General features: G+C 29.9%; 2 protein-coding genes and 1 long non-coding RNA gene across 4 annotated transcripts; 2 read left to right on the top strand and 1 right to left on the bottom strand.

The window, feature by feature from the left end:
• Window positions 1–34: 34 nt before the first annotated feature.
• Window positions 35–803, top strand: LOC114401464 (nodulin-related protein 1-like). The gene has a single exon (XM_028363978.1). The coding sequence runs from the start codon at window positions 77–79 to the stop codon at window positions 446–448; it is 372 nt and encodes a 123-aa protein (XP_028219779.1). The 5' UTR covers window positions 35–76; the 3' UTR covers window positions 449–803.
• Window positions 804–2079: 1276 nt separating this feature from the next.
• On the bottom strand, window positions 2080–6212 carry LOC114402703 (remorin-like). 2 transcript variants are annotated; one of them, XM_028365357.1, is made up of 6 exons: window positions 6105–6212; window positions 5564–5658; window positions 4650–4895; window positions 3788–4166; window positions 3110–3191; window positions 2080–2508 (listed from the first exon to the last, which is right to left on the bottom strand). In XM_028365357.1, exons 1-6 carry the CDS (start codon window positions 6128–6130, stop codon window positions 2314–2316), a joined length of 1023 nt encoding a protein of 340 aa, XP_028221158.1. In that variant the 5' UTR covers window positions 6131–6212; the 3' UTR covers window positions 2080–2313. The 2 variants fall into 2 exon arrangements, with proteins under 2 accessions (XP_028221158.1, XP_028221159.1); XM_028365358.1 differs by having other exon boundaries at window positions 5564–5638; window positions 6105–6205.
• Window positions 6213–9550: 3338 nt separating this feature from the next.
• LOC114402342 lies at window positions 9551–12156 on the top strand. Its single transcript, XR_003664419.1, has 5 exons — window positions 9551–9790; window positions 9873–9956; window positions 10110–10168; window positions 11568–11602; window positions 11966–12156. It is a non-coding gene; the product is annotated as an uncharacterized LOC114402342 (long non-coding RNA).
• The last annotated feature ends 12175 nt before the right edge of the window (window positions 12157–24331 follow it).

Here is a 24331-nt window from a genome sequence, read left to right as displayed (position 1 = left end):
TAATATCATAGTGACATCTATAAATAACACAGAACAGTTCTCTCAAAAGCTGCAATAAGCAAGTAACATTGTATCAATGGCTTCCGAAGAATCCCATAACATTAAGCCACCCAGCGAGCAGTCGACCACCGAGCTCATCGCGAGCGCGAAGCTGGTGGCGGAGGCGGCGCAGTCCGCCCTAAAGAGGGAGAGCGACAAGGTGGACAAGGCAAAGTTGGCGGACGCCGCGGGTGATCTTCTCGACGCGGCGGGGAAGTATGCAAAGCTTGATGACAAACAAGGCATAGGGCAATATGTTGACAAGGCTGCTGATTATCTACATAATTACCAGGGTGGTGGTGGTGGTGCTCCTTCTCAGCCTGCAGAGTCAAAAGGTGAAGAAAGTGGTGGTGGTGGTGGTGGGTTAGGTGGTCTTGCAAACTTGGCTGGAGGCTTCTTCAAAAAGTAGTTCAAGAGCAGTACTACTAATTTCAGCTATCAATTAAATAAAACCATTGATTGTTTTTTTTTTACCTTGTTGTGGGATTTGAATAATATGGACGAGGTATCAGATTCTGTAAAAAAAAGTCTTTTAACTTTTCGTTTTAGGTCTAGTGGCAGTGAGATTTGGATAATATGCATATCAAATTAAGGATCCAAATCTTGTTATTGTAAAAAAAGAAGTCTTTAATTTCTCACTTCTAGTTCTAGTGCTGTTGCTGCTGTTGTTCTTATGTGATGTAAGTTGAATAAATATGATTTGGTGATTGTACTTTGTAGAGTTAGTGACTTTTGTTCGTTCTCTTAATTCTAATTCCAAACAAGAGTACTTCCGGCTGGCTTCCTTTTAGCTAAGTACTTGCTTCCCTTGTCTTGTGTATGTATATAACTATGATGTTAATGTTGAATTGTGTCGAAGTTTCTTCTCTTATAAAGTATCCTCAAATTCATGTATTGAGGTATGAGAATATGATATGGACGTTTAGAATCTCATTATCTTTCGTACAAGAAAGGAATAATTAAGGAACTGGCTTTCAAGTATTTTTCTCTTCTTCTAAAAAAAGTATTTTTCTCTAACACACTTTCTTGTTAATTTTTTTTTTATTATTATTATTGAACTTTCTTGTTAGTCTTATTTCATATGCGTATGGGTCTCACGCAATTTTGAGACCCAGTTGAAAGTAATGATCATTTTTCAGAGGTGAAACTCAGTGGAAAGTTTTTAAAAGTTGGTGGGTCTCACGCAATTTTGAGCCACCCTAGCTACTTTCATCTAAAAAAAGAGGTGATAGAGTATGAAATTAATAAATAGTAAAAGTAAGTCTGACTCCTCTTTTTTCACGAGTTGCCCAAATTAACCCTCATGCGCTCGTGCTACTAATTGCCACCGAAGCATGAAATCAGGTTGCAAATATGTGTCATAGTCAATTATGCTGATCCTATAATCAATTATCTCTTCACTGTTTTTGTAAATTGCTTTCATGTGTCCTCTGCCTATGCCATTTGCATAATCTATTATTTGCCTTCAATCCAGCAAACAGATTAACGAGGCATATCATCGATTATGCCATTGCATTGCACAATCAATTATATATGTCTTTAAATTATATAAAAATAATGTTTTCATATCAAAGAGTCGCTAGAAATATTATTTTTTTTTGTGTTAGGGTAAAATGGAATTTTGGTAAATTTGTATTTTTTTTCTTATTTCCCAACCACTTCAATTAAAATATTTAATCTCTTTTTCACTCTTTTTATTCTTTTTCACACTTCTTTACCATACACAACAGACTTCTTGCATGAATTTCATTCAATAAAAGAGAATAAGTTAAAAAAGAGTGTTGTACATTTGGGGCCGGTTAAGTTAGTTAAATTTTTTTAATAACCCATTATTAGTCCATCAACCCCACACTTTGATACTAATTACCTCTACACAGTAGATAAAATCAAACAATTTTTTATTTTAGAAAATTATAAAAGTAGAGATTTTAAACTATTTTGTTCACCTAAAACTCCCTTCTCCACTAATCAAAGTTTAGCTTTATGGATAGAAATTAATTTGTCTCATTCATAAAGTGTGGTAATCAAACTCCAAAGAAATCAAGAAAACAGGAACTAATTTACACCAAATTTAGCTCCACATGTGTTCAGTTTTACAGAATATTTTTCCCCTCCTTTCCTTTTTTTCATATAAAATGGAAAATTATCCCGCTACAAATGAGTACTGAGAGTTGTACAGTTAGAAACCTTAGAATTATAAAACAAATAATTACATATTCCTTTTTGTTATACCCAAACTCAGTTATGTAATATGTACAAATATATTTGTTGTTGTTAGAAGCAAGAGCATGGCCCTGGAATTTTGCCTGTTGTTCTAATTATATTTGCCTTCTCTTTTGCTTTGAGCACTTCATTCCTTCGTCTTTCCTCTGCTTGTGCTCTTGCTCCCCCTGCAATTTGACTTATATAGTTCATCTTATCTTGATAATTCTTCAACACTTTCGCCCTTTTCCGCTCACTTTCACTATGCTGCATGTTTCATAAATATTCAATAATTAAGTAGTAGAATTTAATACAAATACACCAATAGAAAAAGTTATTTGATTGTTTGATAAACAAACTTTTTTAATAATTTCTAGTATTTTTTGAAATTGAAATAACGTTTTTTAAAACTCTATCATCTAACATTTAACTTTTTATATTTTCTTTTACTTTTATTTTTAATATATTTATTTATTTTTTTTATTATTTTTTTAAAATAAATCATGATTTTATTATTTATATGTTATTTTATACTTTTCAACTGCTTCAACAATTAGTTTTATTAAACACTTATTGTTTAATATGCTAATTTTTCGGCTTCAGCTTTCAATTATTAGTTAGTTTTTTAACTTTTAACTAATTTTTTAACTTTTTGTCAAAATTAATATGATATTATATCAATTTACATGAATGATAAAATTATTAAACTTTTATGATAGTCACTATACAAATTAGGTTTAAAAAGATTTCTTATTAATTTATGGTATTAAAATATTTACATGTCAAAATTAAACTGTAAGCACTACATTTGAACATATAATTTTAATTAAGCATGAATATGTTGTGGAGTTGAGGGAGAAAACCTCACCTGATGCTTATTTAGCTTGCGTATTGCTTTCGCCTTCTTCCTCTTTTCCCATGAATCTATCGTTTCCAGCAACTTCTCGTAGCTGACAATTATGAAATGCATGAATGAAAAATGACCTGATTGAATTTTATTTTATTTTTTTAATTTTACTGGAGTGTTATTTTTGTATTAGGGAAGAAAAATATAGAGGGTATACGCGCTTTAAATTCAGAAAGCACTTATTCAAGTCCTGATTGAGAATGGTTTCTTTGCTAGAATGTCAACTCAAAACAACCGATAAATGGGAGAGTGCAAAATAACCAAATGAACCAAATCACACCAATTAACTAGTTTTTAACGTAAATTTAGAAACTACTTTAAGTGTCTGTTGAGGTGAATGTTTGCAATTTTGATTTTCAATTAAACTAATTCTGATTAGAATTGATTTTGAATTAAAGTTATTTATGTTGCACTGTTTTTATTCAAAAAGTGAATCAGTTTGATTTGGTTTGAATTTTTCAAAAATATCCAAACCTAGGTTTGGGAGGAAGAAAAAAATGGGTAGAAAGTTAAAATTTTTTGGTATAGATCCCACTTTTATCTACTATTTTAATTTAAATATTTTTTCTTAATTTCATTTTTTTTTTATTTTTTTCATTCTATCCAATCATATAACAGTGATAAGATAAGTATATATACCTTTCTTTGATCTTCTCCAGCTCCTCCCTCTCCCAGGCATCAGCTTTTGTTTCATTGGCACCTGGTCTTGCTGAAGTCGGCCTGATCGGTGGCGGTGGTGATGGTGGCCGAGGTGGTGACGGCTTTAAAGGCATTTGCTGATGAACTGGTGGAGGAACTCTTGGTAATTGTAGGGTCTCAGGTTTTATTTCACCAGTGTTGACCAAGTCCTCATCACCAAAAGTTGGAATCCTTTTTGGGGCTTGGATCTCAGGTTTTTTACCATCAGTGCTACTTTTCACCTTTTCACCAAAACTTGATGGTGGGGTCATGGTCTTTTCAGGCCTCTTTAAATCCATTGTAGCATTGTTAATTTGATCATTTGGGGGTTTAAATGACCCTGCATGTGAACCATTGCAGATGCAGTTCATCATAATTGTGTCAATTGTGTCGAAGAGACTATAAATGATTAGAGTAAATTATACTGATATTTCTTGGGATTTTAACTTGTGAAATTTGATAGACTTCTCCGGTTTTTTTAACTTTTACAACAATATCCTCAAGATGCAGTGTTTTTCAAATAATTAAAGAGGTTAATAGGTGTCACTATAATTTTTTTAAACAGCTAAAAAGATTAAAATAGAGATTGAAAAGATACAAAGATTTTGTGTAATCTAAAAGAAAATGAGGTGTAAATATAATTTAGTCGTATTATTATGATTCATGTTTTGTGTTCATGTCTTTTTTGTTTTGTCTTAGGTCGGAGATTAATCTCCTTCACGATGTGTGATTGTTATTGAGTCAAGGGAATTTTGCATACAGTAAAAATTGAATACGGATTGTACCAATCCTTTGGATTAGTTGTGTTCATGTCTTTAACTACCTGAGAACTGCCTTGATGTGCCTCCAAACTGAGAAATCGGAGGTTTTGGATCATCCACCTTGCTTTTGCCCCTGGGCAAAGGTTTCTCCCTCATTTTCTTTTGTTGTTGAATTTGTGAAACCTCTTGTGAAAAAATTGCGAATGCAGCAGCAGCTACTGCTGTGGCATGCTCCATTTCTGCGTCATAATCATGACTCATGCTTCTTGAAAATTGTCTCTGAAACCAATTCTGAGCCTTTTTCTTATCTGTAGAAAATTTTCACTAGAGGTTATTAATTAACAGATTGGCTAATTCTTTTATCTGCCTCATCAAAGTGTTCACAATTTCACTTGGAAGTTCTTATATGCTCCCCTTTATAAATTGTATGTTTCATTTATAAACTATTGCTTTTTTTATTCAATACTTTTCTAGTTTAATTATTAATGATACTTATAGTTTGTCACATCAACTATGTAAATCAGTCAATGTACAATAGCCAATAAGTTCTTTGAGCCCTGAGGATGTAAGAAACTCTCTTTCATAATCCAGAAACCAATTTCTTGTTGTAAGATTATATATATAAAAAAGCTTTAATATGTTTTTTTTCTCCCTCCTTTTTCCCCTTAACTTAGTTAAAGATGGTATTAAATCACCTAGTCCCAATTTCATGTGGCATTTCCTGTTCTAATTAAAAAACAACCTTTCAACTTAAAACAGTTAACAATTAAGAGAGAATATTACTTTTTAAATTGTTATTAATTTTTTTGTTGGAGGACATGTAAAGAGGACAAAATCAGAGACATGTGATTAATTTCATTCTGTTAAAGATGTGGCACCATATCCCACATTCTCAGCTCTTTCCTGATGATATTGTTTGTTGCCTATTACTACTTATAATTAACAAACCCTGCAATGGAAAAATTAATTACATCACCTTTGAAGGACAGGATTTTCTGTGTTGTAATTTTCTGATCCCTGCTCCCACCTAGATCAGCTTTATTCCCCTCCTCTGCACCAGTTAATTTCGTTCTAGCAAAAAGTTTTCAGCATATAGACAATGTTTATGGAACAAAAAACTACTATATACAATATACACCTATTGTTGTTGTATGCATATAAGAATGCCTAGTTAAAAGACCTCTAATATGTGAAAAAGATTATGTAAAACAGAAATTAAGATAATTTAATGTATAACCCTTCTGAGTTATATACTAATGCCAAAAGCGTATGATATTCTTGATCAGACACTAGGTTCACAAAATGATTGATATTCAAATATTGCAAACTAGCCTTGATAACATTAATAACTCTATATTGTCAGCTCAACCTACATGGTAATTTAGGTGCATGTATCATTTATTGTAATTAAAATGATCCATTCACCTAACTTATATGACTGGTGAGGAAATTACAATAAATGATACATGCATGTTACCATCCAACATTGCTATAGGGTGAAAGAAAGAATTGCTAACCTTATCTGCTTCATTAAAGTTTCCATTCTATAGGAAGAAATAAGGTTTTTCTGATCTCTAGCTTCCCTTTTATTAGCAATATGCTTTGTTAATATCAACTAATCATAGAGTGGTTGGTGCTTATTTGAAAGGGAAGAAACCTAGGACAAGCAAGGTTAAATATACTTTGCATGTGTTGTCTGGTTTGGAACTCGAATTAAGTGCCTTGTGGGGGAAGACAGGTATTCTTTTCTTCCTTGGAAACTTACCTTTAAGCATGGGATCTTAATTGATTTTCTTGACAACATTTTTTAATACAGTTTTCATACGTAGTATTTGAAATTTCGTAAAAGATCAAAGTAAATTTTCTAGGAAGAAGAAAAAAGAGAATTATACATGTCAGATTTTTCCTTTAAATATAAATTGTGTCCTTTGAACATTTAATGCATATTAGCCTGTGGAAGTTCCAAAGGGAATAAAGTATCAATAACAACTGATTCCATGATGTCTTTAGACTTTAGCATCTGTGATCTATGCATGACATGAGAGAAAGACCGATGGGCTTTTATGTGTTCTATAACTAGTTGTGCGTGTGAAATATTCAAAAGAAAACTGCTACTTCTACTTCATTTTCTATGACATATGATAGAGAAACAAAGAAAAGAAAAAGAAAGACTACTCTGTTTGTGATATAATAACACAGATGATATAATGAAAAGAAATTAAAAATACGAGTATGTATATATTATATATTATAAATAATTTTTTTTATTCGTAACAATAAAAAATAATGTCAGAATTTATAATAATTTACGCATCATACTTAATAAATTGAGTTAAACTCCTTGATTATTGTAAATATATTTTTATCCGTAAAAATTAAAAATAATATCAAAAATTTATAATATATAATTTACATATTATACTCAATCAATTGAGTTAGTTTTTTTTTTATTATAAACATTTTGTGATATACTAAATAGTACGTTCTCCTTTTTTAAAAAACAAAATATTACTCTATTTTTAAAAGGTAATCACATGTGCAGCCTGGGCAGAAAGTGTTGCAGATCTTTATGCTATGTTCTTTTAAAAAAATATATATAATGAAAAATTGACTGCTGCTGCTGCATGAGATTGATGCACCTACACATAAATGCATTTACCGATGCTTGCATAAAGTTAGTCCTATACTTGAATGCATGCATACATGAGGGCAACTTTTCCATCACATTAACTACGGTTTGACCAATTGATATCACAAGATTGTTCCCAAGGTTTTATACCAACTTTGTATAAATTTGAAGCTACGAGAGCTTTCTAATTAACTATAAAAGTTTATTAAATTATCTCAGAAAACAAGTATATTAGTTTTTGAAAAAGTCGATGAGGATATATAATTATTGAAAAAATTATACAAACTGAATTCTAATAGCCTTTCTTAGCATTATTGGTACAAATTAATGGATTGAATCAATTAGTGTTTTTGTATTGTAATAAGTTGTCCCTTTTTCTTCAATTATAAGATATTTTTAAAAAATTTATTTGTTCCTTTTATAGGATTATTTTTTAAAACTTTTAGATCCATTAATTATTTTTTTTTATAAACTCTTACTTAATTGTTTTTTTTCAAATATTAATAAAAATCAATTAATTAGATAAAAAAATAAGAAAGAGCAATTTCGAAATGATAATATAATTAATTAAAAGATTTAATATGATTAATTAAATTAATTATTTTTAAGGGAGGTGAATTAATTAAAATGATATATAATTAAAGATGAAGTAATAATAACAACAATATGAGAAAATAAGATGTCAGGATAAATTAGACGGATGCGGAGTAAGGAAAACATACTATATTTTTGCTCGTTGGATTGCAGTAACAAAATAGAAGAAAGGAAAACTAATTAACGTGAGACTTACATGAAAGCTTTCTATCTTTAAGAAAACTTAAAATTTGAGAAAACCATTCACTTTTTTTAATTTTCTACGTATCTTTCTCACTAGGGTCCATTTGATTCTATTCATTTTATCGAGGTAAAAAAACATTATATCACTTATTCATTTTTTTACCTACTTTTCTATACAATTAAATAGGTTGAGATCAGAGAATTCAAAATCTCTTTTTCCTTCTACTATTTTCCTTTTTACTTTCCATTCAAACAAACTTAAGCCCTATATATTCTCTATACTTGTCTTATATATCCCACTACTTTTATCTAATATATATATATATATATATATATATATATATATATATATATATATATATGTTAAAAAAATAGTATTTTATTTAATTTAGGGTAAATATTTTATGTATTGATAATATAAATAATTATTCATCAAACAAAAAAAGATAATATAAAAAAAATTTACATTGTTATTCAATTATAATTATCATATATGATAGGATTCGTATAATACTATAAAATCTCATTGCATTCATATGTACTAAAATGATGTATTTAAAGTAAAAAATTATGTTCAATTTTTTTATATATGCAAAATTCAGCTATACGAGTGACAACTATGTGGGTACGATAAAAGTATTAATATATGATTCAATAGGTAGAGAGAGACACTTGTGATATTGTAAATGTTTTTAACGTTTAATTAAAGTCATATTTTTATTATAAATTTTAATTAATTAACAATATTATATCTTTTACACTAGCAATATCTCCCTCTATCTGAGGGTGTTCAGCAGAAGAATTAAAACGGATGGATGCCTAATATTGAAACTTGAGTAAAAGCTTGCCTCATTTATTGTATACCTTGTTGCATAAGCAGAACAAACGGTTTCTAATAACTTGTTAAACCAGCCGGTCCAATCCTATTTTTCAGAAGCATCAATATATACATTTCTAAGAATAGATCCCTTTCGGCGTTAAACATGCGTGCCTCATTTATTGAAGAGTTAATTAGAACCACTATCCAAATGGTTTGTTTTTATCAAGTCTCATAATCCTTCTCTTTTTTATAATCTCTATCTCTATCTATTAAGACCCTTAGGCCTGACTACCGGAGCTCTGTCCTTTTGCCGTCTGTCCCACTATCAGACTCTGTCATGTTGACACTTGTTCAATTATAAACCTTTTTTTATGCTTCTTTGCTCATTGTCGTGTGTTGTCACCTGTCCAATAATAAACCCTCTGTTATGCTTCTGTGCTCATTGCCACTTGAAGGCTTCATCCCTTTTTGAATGTTTGTGTTTTACAAGACCCCTTCTCTCTTCTTTGTGTCAATTGTTGCAATTCCTTATTTTCACAACCACCAAGTCACATATCACTTTCTAATTGCCGGATTTCACCGCACCATTTAATTCTCCTTAATTCTAGAATTTTATTCTCTCTCTTTCATTTCTCTTGCATCCGTCCAGATTCTTCCCCTCATCTTTCTCTTCCTCAACTTCTTCTCTTTTCTTCTCTATCAATATTCAATTTCCTCTTTTTTTTCTTCCTCAACTTCTCCTCTTTTTCTTCTCCGCTTTTGTTTCTCCTCCTTTATTCTTTTGCATCCATCCCGTTTTTGTTTCTCCTCCTTTATTCTTTTGCGTCCGTCCATATTTTGTTCCACGTCAATATTCTATTTTTTCCCTTTTTTGTCTAATTTTTGGTGGTTTGATTTTTAGGACAGTCTAACGACGGTGCTGAAGGTTACGAGGCTTTGTCCATGGTAGAGTTGGGATAGGCTACTAAAGAATAAAGGTATTGAAGAATAAAGGTTCCATTTTTATCTATTTTTTCTCCTTTTTTTGCCTAATTTTTTGTGGTTTGATTTTTGGGACAGGCTAACGGTGGTGTTGAAGGTTACGGCGCTTTGCCCATGCAAGGGTTGCAACAATAGGACTCGAGGTTACTGTTCTTTTTCGAGGTTACGACGCTTTGCCCATACAAAAGTTTAAATTTTTTTGTGTTCCTGAGCTTTCTCCAACGTGCTCATTGCTTCATATGCCTAACTTTTTGTGTTTTCGTCCTTTTTTGGTGGTATAATGGTTCAATATATTTTTTGGTATGTTGTATGCAGAGAAGTTGGAAGAACACATTAAAGTTGTCATTTTTATCTCAAAAACTCCATGACTACAGGTTGGAAAACACAAATGCTTAAATTTTTTTTTGGTGTTCTGCCTTTATTTTGTTTTCTGACTTCTTGCAATACAAAAGTTTAATTTTTTTTTTGTGTTACTGAACCTTTTTCACCGTGCTCATTGCTTCCTATACCCAGCTTTTTGTGTTTTCATCCTTTTTGGTGGTGTAATGGTTCAATATATTTTTTTGCATGTTGTATGCAGAGAAGGTGGAAGAACACATTAAAGTTGCGATTTTTATCCCAAAAACTTCATCAGTACAGATTCGTAAACACAAAAGCTTAATTTTTTTTGGGTTTTCTGTCTTTATTTTGTTTTCTACATGAGTACAGGTTCGTAACGACAGTCCTGAAGGTGTTGAAGAATAAATGTGTCATTTTTTTTTGCTTTTTTCCTAATTTCCTTTTTAAAAAAATTTATCTTTTGTCATTTTTGCTACAAGAGTTTTGCTGATTTCTTTTTGTTTCTGTTCTATTCTTTTTCGTTTATTTTTTAAAAAATGATGTTCTGTCATTTTTGCTACAAGAGTTGTTGTTGATTTTTTGCAACAATATGTTTCATAGAGTAGTGTTAAAGAATAAATGTTCCATTTTTATCTATTTTTTCCCCTTTTTTCTAATTTTTTGTGGTTTGATTTTTGGGACAAGGTGTTGAAGAATAAAAGTGTTATTTTTTCCCATTTTTTCCTAATTTGCTTTTTTAAAATAATTATCTTCTGCCATTTTTTCTACAAGAGTTATGATTTGTGGTTTGATTTTTGAGACAGGCTAACGATAGTGCTGAAGGTGTCGAAGAATAAATGTGTCATTTTCTCCTTTTTTAAAAAAATTATCTTCTGTCATTTTTGCTATGAGTGGTGTCTTTTTGTTTCTCTTTTATTCTTTTTCGTTTTTTTTTAAAATGATCTTCTACCATTTTTGCTAGAAGAGTTGTTGCTGATTTTTTGCAACAATATGATTCAAAGGGCGGTGTTGATGAATAAAGGTTCCATTTTTATCTATTTGTTGTTCGTTTCTTTTTCACAGGGCGGTGTTGATGAATAAAGGTTTCATTTTTATCTATTTTTTGCCCGTTTCTTTTTGTCTAATTTTTTGTGGTATGATTTTGTGTTGTTTGATTTTTGGGATTGGCTAACGACGGTGCTGATTGTGTTCAAGAATAAAGGTGTCATTTTTATATTTTCTCCCTTTTTTTATTAAATTATCTTCTATCATTTTTGCTGCAAGAGTTATTGCTGATTTATTTTTGCTACTAAAGTGATAATGGCGATGCTAAAGACTTTTTCAAGGCAGAGTTGCTATATTTTTTATGGTATTTTGTTAAATCATTGTCATCCAAGTTGATACTTTCCCTTCGGAATACTAATATCTATTATATATTTCATTTGTTTTGTCTAGATGCTGTGAGCAATCTGCAGAATTGCAACTATGGGGTAAGGATGTGTGGGTAACGCTACCCAGTGCTTTTTTTTTGTTTAATTATTATTATTATTATTATTATTTAAATTTGTATTTTAATTTGATACTTTCCATCAAAAAAATTTTGAATGTCATAAATAAAATATATGAACCTGGAAGTCATTTTTATTGTACCCATGTGATCAAAGACATTTTCACGAAGTTGATATATTTTTATGATACCGAGTGCTTTTTTTTTGTTATCAATTCATAAACAAAATTTAGTATATTTGGATTTTATCAGTTGTGATTTTCTTTATTAAATTTATGTTTTTCTTGCAATTTTTATGATAGCCTTAGATTGTTTCTTATATCATTCAATATTTTTGTATTGACAGGATGGTGAAACTGCAACTGAGGAGGTGAAAAAGAGTTACTATGTTCTGAGAAAAATAGAGTGATGATGACCCCATTTTGATTGATGAAGAAATTTTTATGTTACTTTGTTTTGACAGTTTAAAGTTGTAATTTAATCATTATGGTTTCCAGACAATGCATTTTATTGTTTACAGTTCGCTGAAAAACGTAAATTGAAAACACATTTTTTATATTAGTTACACTGACTTATTTAATATTAGTTATTTTATTCATTTCACTTTCGTATGAAATTTTTTTTCCATTAAAAATATGATATGATGTTTTCGTTTTGATAATAACGAAGTTATGGAAATTAATGCCAGTAATATAAACCCGATTTATGAAGGAGAGACACATATAGTGAAGAGTATTTTGTTTATCACATTTTCTTCTTTCTCTATTTTAATTTATAGCAATTTCGGGATTTTGGAAGTAAAAGGAGCTTGCAAATCGATGGTTTTCTGAAATGCATTGGTTGCAATTTTATAGATTTTTTCTCTACATTTTATGTTTAATGTCTCTATAAAATTGAAACTCATCATGCAAGATTTTAAAATTTCAAATTTTTAATTTGAATTATGATATCATTAAGGTTAATATATAATACTTTAACTGATATTATTAATTTATCTATTCAATTATTAACATGTAATTAATTAATATTTATTTAATTTATTCAAAGTTGGTGCTAATAGTAATAGTAAACATATTATTTTGATTGAATTTTTTATAATTATTTTAATTATTATTGAATCAAATCATCGTAACATACAATTTTTCAGCATCTTACAAATAATGAGTTTCATTGCATTGATTACCATATAATGATTGATTACTATATATAACAATTCATTAAATATTAATATATACCTTGGACCCATTGATTGCACAAAGATATTCATAGGGGGTTTAGCGAAAGAATCGACTATTGGTGAGTGTTTTCTATTTGTATTGCGTTGGTTTGTTTTCTTTCCAGGTTTACCAATGAGCATTCATGTAATCAACTATTTTTTTAAAATAATTTTGTGTAGCGCAATTCATCAAGCACTTAGAAATCGTGGAGAAGACAGTTCAGGTTATCGTGGATTATTGTTTCAAATGTTAAATTTTTCCAAAGAAAATTTCCCAGAGGCTTTTATTTTCATTGTATCATATTTTTGTCATTATTACATTTGATTTATTATATAATCGAATTCAATATAATGATATGTTACTATGAATAAAAAAAATTAATTGTATTTATTATTTATTATTTGAAATCAATCAAAATTTAAACATGCAGTTATCACATGTCATCTTCCCTTTTAAAAATTATTTCGATTAATTACAAATTATATGCAATCAATCAAATTGTTTGAAACAATCAAAATTAAATCACAATATATTTTTGAATCAATCAAATTCATATTTTAAAGCATATATATTTTATACAACTGCAAATCAAGTACAAAGTTAGAAATCATTTTTAAATATTTTGTTCAAATATGAGAATAATCATAATCTTTAAATTAATTAGCATATTTTGTTGGTATAGGTCTATTAATTTTATACGGGCTATAATTAAAACGGCCATTAAATTTTATTAATAACATTAATCATTTTTATACTATATTCTCATTCTATTAATTTTATTTCATTCAACATTATTAAATTTAAATTTAAATTATGTCTTCTAAGTAATTAAATATTCTTAATAACATTAAACATTTTATAGTATTATAATTATATTAATATCTTATTAATTATCATTTTCTTTTTTTATTACTCTTATTATGATTACAGTAATATTTTTTTATTAAACAATTCTTCTATAACGTTATCTTAATAACAATAAAACATAAATACAATTATTGTAAATGTCGTTATATCAAATTTTTAAAGGGGTTGATAACAAAAGAGTCTAATATTCAACGGGGTAAACAAATAGAGAAGTAATAAATGATGATAAGATTAGGTACATGTCATTTTTATCTCAAATTTCATAGCTAACTTAAAATCATACTTTTTTACCTATATATAACTCAACATTAATTTTGCACAAATTTATTGACGTTTAATTAGTGAGGCTATTTTGTTCGTATTATTGTTGGTTTCCATGTCAAGTTATTCGATACTTAACCATCAATTTTAAACATTCTGTTACAATATGGAAATAATCGTAATTTTCAAATTAATAAATATTTTGTTACAATATTAAAATAATGATAATTTAGCCATTAACTTATTCGTCATTAGTATGTACTTAACAATCAATTTAAAATATTATGCTATCAATTTTTTCATGTTATTCAAATCAACTTCAATTTTCTATTTGTTTTTGTCGTAATCATTGTCAATTTATTAACGTTTAATTATTAAAGGTTCCATTTTTATCTATTTTTGGCCCGTTTCTTTTTGTCTAATTTTGATTGATTTTTGTTGTCTACATTTTCTTTGTTTCTTTATTTCTTATAGTGCAAAAGCTTAAATGTTTTTGGTAAGCCTGTATTGCATGCACAACTGGTGGAAGAACACACTAAAGGTGCGGTTTTTATCTGGAAACTCTACGAGTGCAAGTTTGCTTTCTTTGATTTTTGGGTTTATGGTTAAATTTTTTCATCTTCATAAAAAAAAATTGGGTTTTATGATTTTTCCCAAGACAAAAGCTTTAATTTTTATCGGGTGTTCTCCCTTTATTTTGTTTTCTGAGTTTTCACACTATAAAAAGTTTAAATTTTTTTGTGTTGCTGGAGCTTCTACACCTTGCATTACATTTTCGGTTTATATCTGTATCATTGGTTAATTTTTAAAAATTATTCTTTTGCAGCCCAAAAGCTTAAACCTGTCTTCTGTGTTTTTAAAAAAATCTAACATTTCGATTTTAAAAATCAAATTTATGATTTTTATGTCTGCTCCATCCCCAGTGGATTTCTATGTTGTGTTCTTGATGGAGGAACGCACTAAAGTTGTGGTTTTTATTTCAAAACTCTATGAGTACACGTTCTTTTTGTTGGTGACTTCTCGCAAACATCTTTAATGATTAAAGATTTTTACATGCATATATGTATAGTTATAAATCATCTAATTTGGTTAAAAGTTCCAGAGAGAGTAAGAAAAGAACAGAGGAAGAAGAAGAATGAGGAGTGAGAGAAAGAGATCAGTGCACAAATGAAAAAAAAATATAGAGAAGGGAAAACATATTTGGTTTTCTTGGAAAAGTAATTTTATGAGAGAGAGAAAGAGAAGAGAAGAGAAAAGATAAAAAAAATATTAATTAATTATTACAGGAAAGCAACGGACAAATTTTCATTGACATGAAAAAACCGGGCAGGACATGTGGAGGGATTCACAATGATTCACATGACTCTCCACCTCCAATCTTGCCATACTGCATTGAATGCTCAACAATTCACATTTTCACCAACCAGTGTGTCACTGCAACATTTATTCTCCACAGACCTCTTCTTTGAAAAATATTCAATGTTCATTCCTTTAAGATAAAATACTGAAACGGCTCGAAGAATGGCTTCAGAGTTATCAACTGACACAACCAAGACAAGTACCAGTTATGATTCATCATTAGCAACAAGCAAGGTGAATGTAAAACCAATTACTTGCTTACTTTCTCAAATTACTTTGAACATTGCTCATTCTTTGTTTTCCTTTTTCGGTTTGGGTTTTTGTTGATGGGTTTTTGTTTTGCTTCCTACTCGCTCAGCTTTTGGTTTCTTTTACATGTAATCGTTTTATTTTTTATTTGGTTTTTATGTATATTGCTTTCGACTGAAATACTGAAAAAATGCGTGACCTTTGTCATACCTAGGTTTTCTTTGTCTCCTGTTATTCTGATCTTGATCTAGCTATGAAACAAAGCCTTCTTTTTTCCTTTATGTTTTGAATGCATACACGAATATATTTTGACTCATTAATATTGTCAACTGTTATAAACATTATTTTCTTCATTTTTTACCAGCCAACAACAAATACACAATTTCTATTGTTATTTGCTCTGTTTATTTGGAATATACCACTGATAGATAGCAATTAAATATAATATTTTGCTGGTAGGATTGTTATTTCCTCTGTTTCTTCATGACTTTGCACGTTACAATCCCTTTTTTTATGCTTATTCTTTACCTCAATTGTTTCTGGATAGCAAATTTTGCCACTAAACTTTGGAATTTGGGCCTATATTGATCTCTCATCTTCAACAATAGTCGCACATTGTAATTCTAGAGTAAACCACAAAACACTGATAGTCCTATTCATTCATTTTATTATGTTGTTGTCATTCTCCAAATATTTTAGACTTTCCTATTTCAGTACCATACTTGATTTTCATTTTTTGCATTTCCTCTCATTGCAGATTCAATATCCAATTCACACAATTCCATTAATCCTACAGTTCACTGCAGTATTACACAATGATATAGTAATGTTACATACTAATTGTTTTTATTCTTCATATAGTTTCATATTTGCTTTCTTGCTATGATTATTTGCAGGACATTATAGAAGTGCCCTCTTTTTATCACCGACAATAGGCACCAAAATACCCTAAGTTTGTCAACTTTAGATATGATGGAACAATATACCAAATCAGGCTAAGGTATCATCGGGCAAAAGTCTACTTTGCGGAAGGGCTGAAAGAATTTAGAAAAGATTTATCAATTTTTGAATCTGTGATGATTAAATTCTTGGCATGCAACAACAAATCCATGTTTGATCTTTATTTCGTTCCCTCACTGGAATGCCAGACTTGCGAAAGGCCAGAAGTTATGTCAAGACAACATATTTGGACAGTTGAAATCACACAATCAATGCTTGGTGCACCAGGACCACTGGTAACAATGAAAACCTCTTCAATGTTGCTTATTAATTCAGGCTTATATATCATGTTATTTTTTTCCCATGCAAAGACTCCCCAACTGTGTCATGACACATGTAAATGCCTACGGTCAACACATGACCATTCTCAAAAGATTTGAACCTCCATTACAGTAGAATGTTGTCGTGGTTGATGGTGGAGTTGGGCACAAATATGTTGTACAACCATGGTATCAATTCCTTGCAGATAATGATTTTTCCCACGGTGATGAAGTCTCCTTCTATTACAGGACTATTGATAAAATATGGGAAATTGTCATCCGCCGGAGAAAGAATTGGGACTATTAGCTTTAGTTTATGTACTTTGATTTATCTATCTTTTTGTCTTTTATGTTTTTCCCCTCTCCTCTCATTTAATTGAAACATTTATTTTTTTGTGTTGGCATTTTCATTTTCACCCACTCCTTTTGTTCCTTTCGTTTTCTTCTTTTTTACTACACCCATCAAAAATTGGCCTTGCATCTGTTCTCTTGGCTTTTGCATTCTGGGTATTGTCATTCAATTTTTAATTTTATGGTTTTTTTTGTTCTGGTGACCTTTGTGGGTACATGTTTTCTTACATGAGTATTGGTTCATAAAAACATTTTTATTTTTTTTTTCTGACTTTTCATAATACAATCACTATTGTATGCACATGTTATTTTTATTTTATTTTCAACATGAATATTATTAGTAGAGCCACAGTTAAGCATTTTGTGCATCGAGTATATTTTTGATGTAGTTGACATGTGTTACACATAAATTTTGGCTTTCAGATTTTGTTTTCTCATATGACATTGTTAACAAATGTATCACTCAATTTTGAGATTTCATGGTTTGAATTTGAATGAAATGAGTCTGTTTAATTTAATCTGCTATATTAGTAATTCATAACTGTTGTACTACGAATTTTTTGTATGGTAAACTGAACATTGTTGATAAAGCGATATTTTTGTCTACTTTGCTCATCTTAGACATTCCTTGCTATAGTGATCTCATATTTATTTTATGTCTCTTCCAGTGTTTATGTTTTATAGACCATGTAATATTCATGTTCTGTTTTCAGATTTACTTGATCAGAAGAAAAAAAATCCTATCACACCATGCTGTGTTCTTAGACCACATTAATATATATAATTTATGTGTTTGCCTCTGTAGCTATTCCATCTATGTCCACATATGACACAATCAAAGTTCTTTTGTTTCATCCATGTTAAGCTTGATTACCATCACACATTAGCCATTTTGCTGTACTGTTTTCCTATCACACCATGTTGTGTTCTTAGACCACATTAATATATATAATTTATGTGTTTGCCTCTGTACCTATTCGATCTATGTGCACATATTTATATTTATTTTGTGAACTTTGGCTTCCAAATTTTTTGGGCTGATTGAAACTGAACGTCGTAAAAAAGGGTTGGTTAATTTGGTTTACGAGATAAAAGTCACATGTGCCCACTAATTATACAAATTTGGTCCCTCTTCACCATAAAATACATCTAAAATAGAAATTACCCTGCAAACCCGCAATATTTTTTATTTTATTTTCTATGTTTGTTTTATATAATTTAAAGCAATTTCAAAATGTTTCCGACACAATCAACTCTTTTTACAAACAATCTTTATATTATATACAAGTAGAACCCTGACTAAAAGTATTTATGTCACTTACAGTAAAATACCAACCCGTGCATCGCGCGGGCTCTCCACTAGTTACTTTTAACCTCAACTCAATTTTGTGAAACTTTCACTAGTAAACTTAATAAAAGAAAAAAAAATCATTTATGAAAGAAAAAAGAAAATTATGTTTAAATAGTAGCACGAACTTTTTTATCAGCAATCATTTTAATATTCATGTAATTTTTTAAATTTATTTAATTAAACTTTAAATCTTTTTTCAGTTAATTTCTTGAAATTTAGTGTAATGCATATATTTCTCTCAGTAGTTATTTTAACATGAAGTAAGTGTGAAATTTAAAAGGAACGAATAGGAATTTTTTAAGCAAAAAAAAAAATCATAAAATCATGTGCTCCCCATGTTCAAAGAGTGACTAATAAAATGGAAAACCAACAAGTATTATATTTTTTATAAGATTTAAAAAAATGGTGTTCCAAATGTAAGTAAATCAGAAAAGTGTTCGTTGTATATAGCTTGTTCGATAAACAGAATATTATTTTTTGCTTTAGAAGTGTTACTTCATGTATAAACAGAGAATATTAATAAGTATTTTTAAGACATTCATTAATTAAGAAATTATAAATAATTTTTATATAAAAAATTATCAAATATTTTTATTTTAATATATTTTTTTCTTATTTTAAATAGTATTGTAGTAAGTTTTTAATCAATATTCTTTTTTTACAGCTTTTAATCAATATTTTTGAAATACTCGTTATTGGAACTTTTATCAATTTTGTTTCCGAATAAGCAAGTAGCCCCGAAAGAGAGGATGCCGTACGATATGGACCTCTTCAAGAGAAACAAATCTAATATATATCACCAACCCCTCTACGTAGTTATAAACCAATTCGATATTATAATTAAAGTGAAATTTACCTAAAGTTATAATTAAAGCAATCGATCTTCTTACCAAGATTTTTTATCTAGTGTGTTTAGATTGGTGATGGAAATTCTAGTTGAAGATAAAATTATGGAGAAATCACCCCCCAAAAGCAATTATTTATTGCTTTAGACAAGCTGGTTCCTAAACGAGTTAATTATTTTAAAATATTATTGCTTAATTTTTTATCATCAATTGGAGATAATATGTGTAGGATATTAGATTGTTTAAAATTAAATTCCAATTACTTATATAAGCAATGGTTTATTATAGTAAAAAAAAATAGTTTTTTTTGTCATTTCAGGATCATCTGAAGAGATAATTTAAGAGTTATTTAAAATTATATCATTAGAATAAAATATATGAGTTGCTTAATTATGATATGATATTATAGGGATAAATTAATATAAGATAGAAACTCAAAAAAATTGCTTAAATTTTATCCATTGGAGATGCTCGTAAAAAATCAAAGAGTTCAATTTACCATGTTATTTTTTTGTCTTAAGTTAGAGACTAGGTGTCCCCCAACTCACTGGATTATAGACTAATCCCTCGCGATGTGTGGCTATCACTGACTCAAGGATATTTTGCACATAGGAACATGAATTTTCCCGCTAAATAAATCATTATCACTCATGTGAACGCAGAAAAATCTTATACCACTAGGTCAAGCTTTAGGTTAATTCATCATGTTATCCAACATGCACATAGAATATTCTAATTTTTTTTTAGAATCATAGAGAGGAAATCTGCAACTTTCGCATATGGAAAATAACAAATTTGACTTCTCCACAATGTAAACTACAACTTGGAGAATAAATCAAGTATAAAAGTAATACACATTGTTTAAGATATGTTATGAAACAGAGGTTCAAAAGAAAAGGAAAGGAAGGACAATTTTTAATTAAAATAGTTATATAATATTTATAACAATAAAGATGATAGAAGACTATTCAAGGAGCAAAAGTTTGACTTGGGTGGACTCAACATGATGGACCAATCATTAGAGCAAGGAGTAAGAGGTTTCAAGAAGAGTTTGGCTAGAGATTAAATTCTCTCATGGAGGAAAGAGGAGAAGAAATGATAGAGAACTATCAAAGGAAGAAGAGTTTAGCTTGGGTGGACTCAACATGAATGAACTAATCACTTGAGTAAGGAGTAAAAGATTTCAAGAAGAACTTGACGAGAGACTAAATTCTCTCTCATGGAAGGAAAGTGAAGAAGGGAACCTCATAAATTTTAGTCAATTTTTAGAATAAGATTTATTTTCGTTTTTAACTGTATCTTGGAATTATTGTTGAACTTGTAATGGGCTCTCATGATTCTGTTCATGATTAGATTGGGCCTTGAGCCTAATTTAGGATTATTAGTAGGAGATATAAATAGACTCCTTCAACACTTTGTTGACAGTTTTTGATTAAATTTCATATTAGACACAATTGGTTTTGTGTGAAAACCTTAGTTTCTTATAAAAGAATTATACTCTTTGTGGCGAATCATCCTGAATTTATCCATCTTTCAAGATTGTGGCGTTGTTTTTTCTATCTCCTTTTGTTGATGCTAAAAATTAGATCTACAAATTAGGGTTCCATCGATTGCTATGAGAGCAACACTCTTGATGTTGCTATTTTGTGATGTAGGTACTGTCCACCTCAATTTGAGGGCGAATTCTTCCCAAGAAGGAGGAAATGATAGAGGACTATCCGAGGAGGAAGAGTTTGATTTGGGTGGGCTCAACATGGATGGACCAATCATAAAGCAAGGAGTAAGAGATTTCAAGAAGAGATCAACCAGAGACTAAATTTCTCTTCGGAAGGAAATAGAAAATGAAGCTCATAAATTGATAGAGGACTATCCAAAGACGAAGAGTTTGATTTGGGTAGGCTCAACATTGTTGAACCAATATCACTTGAGTAAGGAGTAAGAAATTTTAAGAAGAGTTTGACAAAAGACTAAATTCTCTTAAACACACTAGAGAGAATGCATCTTTTGGTTCATGTGTGAAATCTTAAATTCTTATTAAAGAATTTTATTCTTTGTAATAAATCATCCTCAACTGATCAATCCTTTAAGATTGTGGCATTATTATGTTTACTTTTCTAATTCCGCTTTTTTCCTTTATTCCTGATTCAGAGAGTACAAGATAGGTTCCCAAGTTTTTTATGCTAAAAATTAGATCCGCAAATTAGAGTTCCATCAAAAGAATACACAACAATCATTTTATTTCATATTAAATTTTTTCTTTCATCCAAAGCAACTATTAAATCAGACTTTTTTTTTATAAAAATACAAAAAACGTCTTCATTTTTTATTTTCAAACAGACTTTAAGAACTTTTCCGACAAAACTTTAGCAATTTCATAATTAGTTTAAATGTGTATATATTTTATTATAATTTCAATCATCAATTTTCTAACCAATTATTATTACTGTTAGGCAAAAATATTTTTTTAATCCTTATAATTTAGTTTTTTTCCCCTTGCAAATTATCGTTTATATTTTAGTATTTGCAAATTATATTTATTTAATTTTTCTTTAAAGCAGTCTGATTTTTTCTTATGTGGAAAAATATTATTAATAGTAACGGTACGAGTGATACCTAATAGGAGAAAATACATATAATGAAAACCAGAGCCGTAGACACAGTTATAACAAATTTAAAGCTATTTAGATAGTATTTTAAATAATAAAAAATGATTTACACCACAATTAGATAGTATTATTAATTTTTTTTTTGTTGTAAGAACAAAAAATAAAAAAAAACTGAATTATAAGGACTAAACAAATATTTAAATATTATTATTATTATTATTATTATTATTATTATTATTATTATTATTATTATCCCCGAAGTCAAATCTAGAAATGATAAACACCTATTTACATTTCATGAAATGATATTCAATACATACATACACGATAGTTTATGTTTAAATTTTGTGCATCAAGAGTTTATTGAATTCTAACCAAAAAAGAATTTATTTAATATTTACAAAAAAAATAAACACAAAGTTTAAACATAAGCAATAACTTATAACCTATCTTATCCATACCACAATTCATTCTCAGAACATCATGAACAGGAATTACCTAAAGAATCGTACCAAATTAAACAAACAAGAAATATATGATACGAGGGCAATAAAAGCAACACAGTGTGCCATATATATTCATTCATTAATTCAATCCAAATAACAACTCCAAACTATACAATACATGAATACATCATATATTTAAAATTGAAAATTAAAAAAAAAAAATGGACGTTGACTGATTAGGCACGAAGAATGAGCGCGTTCTGACCTCAAAAACTATAGCAGAGATGAGCAGCACTCATAATAAATAGATACACCCTGCTCTTTCGGTGGCTCCACATTAATGAAACTCATGGGATCCAATTCAATTCAGCTCCCAACCACATTCTCTTACCATTTCCATGCTTGTTTTCAGATTCATCTCTTTTTTTTTTTTTTTTCTTTATACAAAACAAAACTAACTCTCACATGCACTATCCGTGTGTGCGTACCACCAACTTGCAAGATCGAAAAACCAAAAACAAGCATGGAAATGGGGGACTTCATTGCCCCACACTATAGGGCAACATAAAAGTAATATCTAGTGATCAAGACAATCTCTAATGTTATACATCTTTCGCGGAGTTAATTCTGTTCGAATTAAATAGGACGATCAGTACAAGAGATAAAATTCTGATTAAGCTGAAACAATCTACATACCTCCCATGGTTACCGACTTAACATTGTACCCATTTGGTCACAAATAAAATTAAAGAAGAAAAAAAGATTGAACATGTCAAGAACTAAAGAAATGGAGGAAACTAATCTGATGAGGAGGAGGAGCAATATTGCCAAAGGTTGTGTCTTTCTGCATGCCATGGTAGCTCTATGTAGCCGTTGATGTATAATCATTCTTCTTGCGTTGTGGTTGTTTGAGCAAAAGTGTATAAGATTAGATAGTAGTACTATTGGCCAACCCATAAGAATAATAATAATACCAAGAAAGGTGGTTGATGGATGGTTATGAAATGTGAAGAGAAATTAGCAAACAAATGGGTTTTGATTTTGCCTATATTAAAAAGGGTGGGGTGAGGCCAAATTGAAATTGTACGTGGAAATTAAAGATATACCTTAGTGTATGGTGCATAGGCTATAGTAGGAGTAGTGGTAATAGTAGTGAACCTGGCTTTGGGAATTGGTTGAAGAAAAATTAGTTGTGAAGTGGGTTGGGGCCAGTGGGAACTCTTCTCTTCTCTGCACCGAACCTTGGATCAACCTGGGGTTGTGGGAGTAGAAGTGAGTTTTGGTGCATTCTTTGAAGGCCAATGCACAAAGAACGTGCCTTTGCGTTGGGGAAAGAATCACAATAATGGTTGTGAAGTGTTGAAGAAGTTTGAGATGAAAGGGGTGGTGGTGGGGTGGGACGTGTGCAATTTGATGAGGAAACAAATAAGAGAAAGATGGTGATGATGGTGGTGGTGAGTGAAGAAAGAGAGGTCTTCATTATCATTGTTGAAGAAAAAGAACAAGAAGAAAAGAAGGAGGGAAGAGTAAAGTGTGGTATTGGGTTGTGGAGATGATGAGAGGGATTGAGAAAGTGATGGGAAAAAGAGAGGGAAGAAAGAGGGGGTTTGTGTGTGTGTGTGTGTGTGTGGGGTGTGGTGACATTAGCCAAGTGATCACTGTGTTGTGTGTGAGAGTGTTTAAATGCAAAGCAAGAGACACATGAAGTGATATAATTGCTTTGGAATTACGGAGGGAGAGGTGGGCCTCACTCTCAACTCTCCCAATTAATTGTATTTTGGGTGTTTTGTCATCTCTCATCAAATGAGTCACAAAGTTTATATGAAGTGTTGGGGTTGGGGGCATATGCAACTTTGTAGTAGTAGTACTAGGTTTTACATGGAATTCAAATTTTTGTGTTT

The sequence above is a fragment of the Glycine soja genome, chromosome 20 (genome assembly GCF_004193775.1).
Source record: "Glycine soja cultivar W05 chromosome 20, ASM419377v2, whole genome shotgun sequence".
Lineage (NCBI taxonomy): Eukaryota > Viridiplantae > Streptophyta > Magnoliopsida > Fabales > Fabaceae > Glycine > Glycine soja.
The sequence above is the reverse complement of the archived record's forward strand: the minus strand, read 5'-3'. Positions and strand labels throughout refer to the sequence as shown.

Bases quoted from the DNA above. Each gene is read 5' to 3' on its own strand.
- LOC114401464 (XM_028363978.1), top strand. From the start codon at position 77: ATGGCTTCCGAAGAATCCCATAACATTAAGCCACCCAGCGAGCAGTCG.
- LOC114402703 (XM_028365357.1), bottom strand. From the start codon at position 6,130: ATGGAAACTTTAATGAAGCAGATAAG. The intron at 4,896-5,563 runs GTGATGTAATTA...AATTTTCTACAG, and splicing joins GAAAATCCTGTCCTTCAAAG to ATAAGAAAAAGGCTCAGAAT. The intron at 4,167-4,649 runs GTAGTTAAAGAC...GTTCACATGCAG, and splicing joins CACATCAAGGCAGTTCTCAG to GGTCATTTAAACCCCCAAAT.